Below are 8,231 nucleotides of genomic sequence, written 5' to 3'. Positions count from 1 at the left end.
AAGTCTGGGTGCTCAGTGACCCGTGTCCCTTCCGGTGACGTCATAGGCCACCTCAGCCGGCCTGTCCCCTCTTTGGTGCAGGCTGGTTTGAGCTGGGGCTCTGACACCTGTGTCCAAGGACCCCTGATGAGGTGGCGCCTCTCAGGCTGTATCTGTTCCTCATCCCCCCGCACAGTCCACACTTTTATTCACAAGTTGCTGAGTGACCTTGGATAAGGTCCTTTCCCTCCCAGCCTCCCTCAGCTCCTATGTCCGCCTGCCCCAAAGACCAGAAATCAACCTTCAGTTCTGCTCCCGCTTATATGGATCTGCTGACACATAAACAGCCTCTGGATATTGAGTTATATCAGGGACTCATTGTCAATGCTGCAAGGCATGCTAATGTAAAGTGCTTATGGCTTTAAAATCATTCCGGGGCCAGCACTGTGGCGCAGCAGGTAAAGCCACCGCCTGCAGTGCCGGCATTCCATATGGGTGCCAGTTCGAGTCCTGGCTGCTCCACTTCCAATCCAGCTCTCTGCTGTGGCCTGGGAAAGCAGTGGAAGATGGCCCAAGTGCTTGGACCCCTGCACCCACATGGGAGACCCGGAAGAAACTCCTGGCTCCTGGCTTCAGATTGGTACAGCTCTGGCTGTTGTGGTCAACTGGGGAGTGAACCAGCGGATGGAAGACCTCTCTCTCTGTCTCTCTCTCTGTCTCTTCTGTCTCTGTGTAGCTCTTTCAAATAAATAAATAAATCTTAAAAAAAAAAATCATTCCGAGGTGGGTGTTGTGGCATCGTCTGCCTTAGAAGGGTTGGCAAACATTTTCTATAAATGTCCATTTAGTATTCTAGGTTTTGTGGGCCAAGAATAAGAAACCAAGGATATTCTATGTGAATTTACATAACAAAAGGGAACATGAATTTCCACATATTTACTTGATGAACTTTAAACTATAGTAGTAATAATTTAGTGCAAGTTTTCCCACACAGGTCCATAATTAAGAAGAAGGATGAGATTTTTCTTGGAGGATGACATTTTGCTTATTTTTGGTTCAAAGTTATTTTTCTCTTATCACCATATCAAATAGTAAAAACAATTTTTAGCTCACGGCACCGAGGCCTGCCAGCTGTGGTTGGCCATTCCTGTTTTATAAATTAAAAATAATTTAACATATAGCAACTGGACATTTTTACGGGGTACCAGGTGATTTTTTGATACATGTATACACTGTGTGATGCCCAAATCAGTACAAATGTAAACATATGTATCCTCAATATTTACCATCCTGTCTACACTCTGTTTTGCGGAGTAGCAGAACTCCCACCCCATCTCACTATGCTGGTACCGATTCATCGGTCTTTCCCATTTCTCCCTCTGCAGTCTCTTTTCAGAAACACGCATGAGACGGTAGGGAGACCCCAGCGCGCGGGGACAGTGAGGAGACTCGGGACTGGACTCGCGTCTCGGCCTTGAAGTCCGATGCTGGTGTGTGGGGCCGACCGCGCCCTCTGACTGTGTATTTGAAATTTCCATTCTAAAAGCTAGAAACCGATCTTTGCGTTGGCAGATGCCCTGAGGAACTGCTCCAAAAACGCACCCCTAGCATCAAGGGATTTCTGTGGACTGTCGCGGCCTCTCCGGCTGACTGACGGGCACACGGCCTTCTTCACGGAGAACCCCCTTCCACAGCCCTCGGCGGCCGTGGTTCAAATCCCAGGACTCCAAGCAGTCGCTGATTGGCTGGGGTTGGTCACCCGAGCAGAATGCAACCACACCATTGGCCATTCCGTGGCTGAGCTGGCCCCATCAGATTCCCTTTCATGAGCCTGCGCTCTGAGAAGCCCTAGGAGAGGGAATTTAAATCCTTACCCTAACTGGCCCCGTCCCCCAAGCATCTTAGGACAGGTTCTCCCCCAAATGCCCTTGGCGCCCCCCTGCAGACACCCCCAGGCAACGCTAAGCTGGGAGAAAGATTCTAGACTGGGCAGCTGGCAGGTGCTTCTCGGCCTGGGCTGTGGATTGATGAGTGTTCATTTGTACTTGGGAAAATTTAAGCTCTTCAATTTCTTGCCACATATCTCCCCATGAAAAGGAAAAACTCCCCCTCCCTTCAAATCTTACAAACTCTTGCGCTGCTCAGAGAAACTCAACAACAGCCTTTTCAAGACTCACAGACCAGCCCCCCGGGTCTTGGAATCCCCCTGCCCCCAACAGAAGCCTGACGCTCTCCCACGTCCTTGCAGAGAAAACAAGGGGTCTCCTGGGGCAGTGGCGGCGGCCAGAGTGGCCAGGGGGGTCCATCAGGGGGGCAGCCCCTTCCCCTCACTCCCCGCTCCCCACAGGGCTAAGACAGGCACGGAGCCGGCTGTGTTTGTGCGTTTATTCCAGGGGCCCAGGGCGCGTCCTAGGACCAGCCCCTGCTGTCCATGGTCTTCTCAATCCAGTCCCGGTATCGGCAGATGTTGGTGTAGACGCCGGGCTTCTCCGGCCGCCCGCAGGGGTCTGAGCCCCAGGAGGTGATGCCCTGGAGGACCCCTCCGCACACCAGCGGGCCTCCGGAATCGCCCTGGAGGGGGACAGTGGGGAGCGGAGTCGGCTACCAAATCCCTCTCCATCACGCCACTTCTTTAGCGTGATTGGCTCCCCCGCCAGCCAATGGGATGAGAGCTTTGCCCCTCCCCGCTGTGGAGGCGGGGCTTCCAGGTGCAGGGACCCAGCTAGGATGTCTCAGGGCAATGGTTAAAATTCTGACCCAGGAGGGCACAGAGTGAGGGCTCCAGGCTCGAGAGAGAAAACAGCCGGGATTACACCGAGGAGACAGAGCTGATGTCTTCTCCATTGCTGGCCAGTGGCAAATAAATCACTGATTCTAGTTACTAAACAGAAAGGAACAGGGCTCTCTCTCTCTCTCTCTCTCTCTCTCTCTCTCTCTCTCTCTCTCACACACACACACACACACACACCAGATTCCCAAAGGACAAGGACAGGAATCCTTGCGGAGGACACCATGTCTCCAGGGAACAATCCAGAGTGATTGGCTTTCGCTGCGTGTCACTCAGGGCAGCGACTCCATCTTTGGCCAATGGGGAAGAACATATTATCTCCAGAGACCAATCGTTAGTGAGGGGGTGGGGCTTCCAGGACCGGGACAAAGGGACCGGGGAGCAGGTGCCTCGACCAGGAAAGAGGCCCAGGAGAGGGGATGGGGAGCTCACTGAGGGGACTGGGAGGTCCCTGGCGCCACTCCCCGTGCTCCCCAGGAGCCAGGCTTGGGAACCCAGACAGGTGTGAGCAAAGTGGCCAGACTCCGGGGAGGAAGGGTGGGAGAGGCAGCAGGGGGCGTCTCTCCCTCCCTCCCTCCAGCCCCAGACTTGGTCCTCACGCCTCAGGGCCTCCCTCTCCACATCCCGCCCTGCGAGCGAGGGTGGCCTAGAAAATGGCAGCGGCCGCACCATGCGCCGGAGCCCTCTGCTGGTGACTTTGGCGGGGTGCGGAACCCAGGGGGCGGAGGGCGGCCGGGCACCTGGGAAGCCCCTCACCTGGCACGTGTCGGCCCCGTTGCTGTTGCCTGCACACACCATGCCGTCGGTCACCTTTCCCGGGTAGGCTTTCTCACACTTCTTCTGCGAAATGATTTGTACTTCTGCGCAGTTGAGGGTGTCTGGAAAGTTCTCTGAGGAGCAGGAGGAGGAGGAGTGACAAGAGCAGCCCTTTCTCTGCCTCCCTTGTCCCTTGTGTCCATGCACAGCCCCATGGGAGTGGACACCACTACTCGCCTTTCCCTCCAGAAGAAGGGACCCTTGGGTCCTGCCTTTTGTTTCTTGCCCTGAGTCAATTTCAAATCAAGGGCAGGTGACCGAGAGCTTTGGAGGTGTCACCTCTGGCCCTGTACCCCCCAGGCTTTCCACCCTCAAACCACTTCAATGGAATTCCACTTATCCCAAATGACACCACCTCCTAGAAGCCTTCCCTGACCACACTAATTAGAACAACACCTCTTCACCACACCCTATCTTTTTACCCTGCGCCATCTTTCATTAAAGCACCTGCCATTTTCTTTTACATGTATCTGTTTATTGCCTACTGCCCCCACTGGCAAGCAATGGACTTAGCACAGTCCATTCACAACTATATCTTCAGAGTCTACAACAGCACCTGGGGCGTACTAGGGGCTCAACAAATAAGTGTGGAATTAATGATTGAAGGGGCAATTAGTCTTATTGCTCTTTGAGGCATAGTCTTGAGAAGTTTGGGGACACGCCTGTGCACTGGGAATTTCGAGCTCATAACTGCATGTAATCCGTACAATAGTTCTTTTTCTTTTTTCTTTTTTTTTTTTTTTTTTGACAGGCACAGTGGACAGTGAGAGAGAGAGAGACAGAGAGAAAGGTCTTCCTTTTCCATTGGTTCACCCCTCAATGGCCGCTGCGGCTGGTGCACCGTGCTGATCTGAAGCCAGGAGCCAGGTGCCTCCTCCTGGTCTCCCATGGGGTGCAGGGCCCAAGCACTTGGGCCATCCTCCACTGCACTCCCAGGCCACAGCAGAGAGCTGGCCTGGAAGAGGGGCAACCGGGACAGAACCGGCGCCCCGACCCGGACTAGAACCTGGGGTGCCGGTGCCGCAGGTGGAGGATTAGCCTAGTGAGCCGCGGCGCCGGCCACAGTAGCTCTTTGAAGGAGGGATGCATTCATTCATCTCATTCATGCCTGCATGCATCCATCCAACAGATATTCATTGAGGAGCTACTGTGTAGCAGGCAGCATTCCGAGCGCCAGGAACACACGCTGAAGAAAACAGGTGAGGCCGGCGCTGCTGCCTGGGACGCCGGCTTTCAATAGGAGTAATGGTTCGAGTCCTGGCTACCTTGCTGCCCACCCAGCTCCCTGTGGACATGCCTGGGGCGGTGGTGGAAGATGGCCCAAGGGCTTGTGCCCCTGCCACCCACGTGGGAGACCTGGATGGAGCTCCAGGATCCTGGCTTCAGCCTGGCCCAGCCCTGACCATTGCAGCCACCTGGGGAGTGACCCAGTGGACGGATGGAAGACCTCTCTCTCTCTAATGGACTTTTGCCTCCGGAGGGAGGAGGGAGCTGGGGACGGAGACCACCAGGCCCTGGTACAGGAAGGCTGACCCCTGGGTTTAAGGCAAGAGGGGCCGGGTTTCTTGGGCTCCTGTGGGAGCGGCTGTTTTAGGACTTTCCCTGAGCCCTGTTGGAGTCCATGTATTCCAAGTCTGTTAGGAAGCTGGCCTAGACTCCTGTACAAGGCAAGGTCTTGGAGGACGGTGTCTCCGTGAGAGGACAGAGCTGTCTGGACCCTGCTCAGCCATCAGTATCTCTCCCCTCTGCTCTTAATGGCCTGACCCCCACGCTCTCCAGCACGGGCCCCTGGGACAGCCACTTTCCCGCCTGTGTCTCCTCCTGACCGGCCAAGCGCTGCCCGTGGCTTGGGGTCCGCTGGGCCAACCAGCTCCTGCCCTCCCTCCCCGCGGGACGCCGAGCCCACTACCTCGGGGGCTGGTGACTGTGCCCCAGCCCGAGATGGTGCACTTCTGGCCCTCGTGGGCACAGCGGGCTGCCAGCGGCAGGGGCTTCACTTTGGAGCCCAGGGAGGCCCGCCGGCGCAGTCGGATGAGCATCAGGTCGTGGCTGTGGTCCTCCACGGCACTGCTGTTGTAGCACGGGTGCTGGATGGACTGAGCCACCGACAGCTCCTGCTCCGGCTCGTCCCTGCTCTGCAGACTGTGGTCTCCCAGCCGCACTGTGTACTTCCTGTGGTGGGGGCGGGGCACTCGGGCCGGGTTCTGGACACCAGCTGCCTCCCCTGCCCCTCACCCTTGGACCCAGGGGTCCAGGCCCAGCCCTTCCTCCCTCAGACCCAGGAGTCCAGGCCCAGCCCTCCTCCCTCAGACACGGGGGTCCCGGCCCAGCCCCTCCTCCCTCAGACACGGGGATCCAGGCCCAGCCCTCCTCCCTCAGACCCAGGGGTCCAGGCCCAGCCTCTTCTCCCTCAGACCCAGGGGTCCAGGCCCAGCCCTCCTCCCTCAGACCCAGGGTCCAGGCCCAGCCCCTCCTCCCTCAGACACAGGGGTCCAGGCCCAGCCCCTTCTCCCTCAGACCCAGGGGTCCAGGCCCAGCCCTCCTCCCTCAGACACGGGGGTCCAGGCCCAGCCTCTTCTCCCTCAGACCCAGGAGTCCAGGCCCAGCCCTCCTCCCTCAGACCCAGGGGTCCAGGCCCAGCCCTCCTCCCTCAGACACAGGGGTCCAGGCCCAGCCCCTCCTCCCTCAGACACAGGGGTCCAGGCCCAGCCCCTCCTCCCTCAGACCCAGGGGTCCAGGCCCAGCCCCTTCTCCCTCAGACCCAGGAGTCCAGGCCCAGCCCTCCTACCTCAGACACGGGGGTCCTGGCTCCCAGCCTCCTCCCTCAGACCCGGGGGTCCAGGCCCCAGTCCTCCCTCAGACATGGGGGTCCCGGCTCCCAGCCCCTCCTCCCTCAGACCCAGTAGCCCAGCCCCAGCCCCTCCTCCCTCAGACCCAGGGGTCCTGGCCCCCAGCCTCTCCTGTCTGAGTCAAAGCCCCAGCTCCTCTCTTAGGCCCCAACTCCTTTCAGGCCCCAGCCAAGCTCGACTGCCGTCCACTCACGATTTTTTGCAGTGGGCAGCGGTGAGGACCCAGCTGGCCCCCACGAGGACACCCCCGCAGATGAGCCGCTCGCCCTGGAACAGGGCCGTCTGCCAGGGCTGCGAGTGGGCCTCGCACTCCTGCCCCTCCAGCACCTTGGAGCCCTGCGCCCCGCACAGTCCTGCAGCAGGAGGGACCGGGTGGACAGTGGCCCTCGGGGGCAGCGCCGGGGCACCCACGCGCCACCAACAGCACACACATACACCCGTCTAATCCTGTGAATCATCACACGTGACTCAGACACCTGGGCACGCTTCCACACGCAAGCACACACGTCCACACGCCTGTCCGCGCTCGTGTGCATGCGTGTCCCAGGCCAACGCAGCCGCGAGCTGGGCTCGGGCCACTTTTCAACATCACCCAACCCACTCCCACCTGCTGTCACACGCACCCCTCCCCCACCCCAGGAGAGCCCACGCGGGCGCCCCCATGGTGCCACCCCCCCCACAGCGGCCTCCTGCCCCCTCCTCACCTGCCCAGGCTCCCAGTAGCAACAGGAGCGTCCAGGTCAGGGCTGCACCGGGTGGGGGGCGTCCCATGACGGGGGCTGGGACACAGGGGAAGGGGAGGCTGAGCTCCCTGGGGGGGATTGGGGAGGGAGCAGAGTGCATGGTGGGGGGGGGTCCTGCAGGAGGAAAGAGGTGGGAACCGGACTCCAGGGCCCAGGAAGAGGAGGCAGGGACCCCAGACTCTGAGACGGAGTGTGGACAGGGCTGGGGCAGTGGCCTGCTGCATTCCTAGGGCGCAGGGCTTGGGGGCCTGGCGGTTTGGGCCAGGGCCTCCGGCTCGCGGAGCAAGCGCTGGAGGTTGGCGTCCTGGGCCCCGGCGAAGGGGCGTCCCCGGGCCTGACCACCGCGCATCTCACCTTCCAGGATCCGGGGGGCGGGGCACCGACGGCTGCGGGCTCGCGGGAGGGCGCTTCTGCTCCCTCCGCGGTACCCGAGTCTGCAGCCTTTTAACCTCCAGTCCCCGCCCCCTGCTCCGCCTCCTCCCGCAACTGAGGGGCGGGGGCGGGAGGGGGCGCCCCTGGGACCCGGAGCCCCGGGCGCCAGTGAGGAGGTCTGAGGGAGGAGGGGCCCAGTGCCTGGGAGGGGGGGCGCCAGGGTCTGAACCGAGGTGGGGGCTGGGGCTGGACTCCCGGGTCCGAGGGAGGAGGGGCTGGGGCGCAGATTCTCGGGTCCGAGGGTGGAGGGGCCGGGACTGCATAGCTCAGTCCCTCGGGGACCGGGGCTTGGGCCCGGCTCCTGTGGGGGCTGCGGCCGGGAGACCGGGACGGAGGAGAGGCGGGTCTCCGCGTTCCGACACCGAGGGCGGGTCGGGCCCGCCCGCTCTCCCCGAGAGGTGGGATGCGGGAGGGCAGGTTTGGGAGGCGCCGTGACCTGGATTCCCCTTCCCTGGGGGCGGCGGGGCCAGCCCCGGCAGAGCTCGGGAGGAGCCCGGCTGCAGCGGGGCGGATGGAGGCCTGCGGGACGAGCCGCGCGCCCCGCACCGGCCCCGAACGGCCCTGCACCGGCCCCGCACCAGCCCAGCACCGGTCCCGCACCGGCCCCGCGCCGCTCGCCGCCCG

At 60.8% G+C, this 8,231-nt stretch overlaps 1 protein-coding gene across 1 annotated transcript; it reads right to left on the bottom strand.

Moving 5' to 3' along the window:
• Positions 1–1,175: 1,175 nt before the first annotated feature.
• KLK8 (kallikrein related peptidase 8) lies at positions 1,176–7,615 on the bottom strand. The gene is made up of 6 exons (XM_070062966.2): positions 7,530–7,615; positions 7,137–7,211; positions 6,626–6,785; positions 5,493–5,755; positions 3,524–3,657; positions 1,176–2,550 (listed from the first exon to the last, which is right to left on the bottom strand). The coding sequence occupies exons 2-6, from the start codon at positions 7,201–7,203 to the stop codon at positions 2,389–2,391; spliced, it is 786 nt and encodes a 261-aa protein (XP_069919067.1). The 5' UTR covers positions 7,204–7,211; positions 7,530–7,615; the 3' UTR covers positions 1,176–2,388.
• Between the last annotated feature and the right edge of the window lie 616 nt (positions 7,616–8,231).

The sequence above is a fragment of the Oryctolagus cuniculus genome, chromosome 18 (genome assembly GCF_051225735.1).
Source record: "Oryctolagus cuniculus isolate XC-2025 breed Fujian yellow rabbit chromosome 18, ASM5122573v1, whole genome shotgun sequence".
In the NCBI taxonomy this organism is placed as follows: Eukaryota; Metazoa; Chordata; class Mammalia; order Lagomorpha; family Leporidae; genus Oryctolagus; species Oryctolagus cuniculus.
This window is presented reverse-complemented; position numbering and strand designations above follow the sequence as displayed.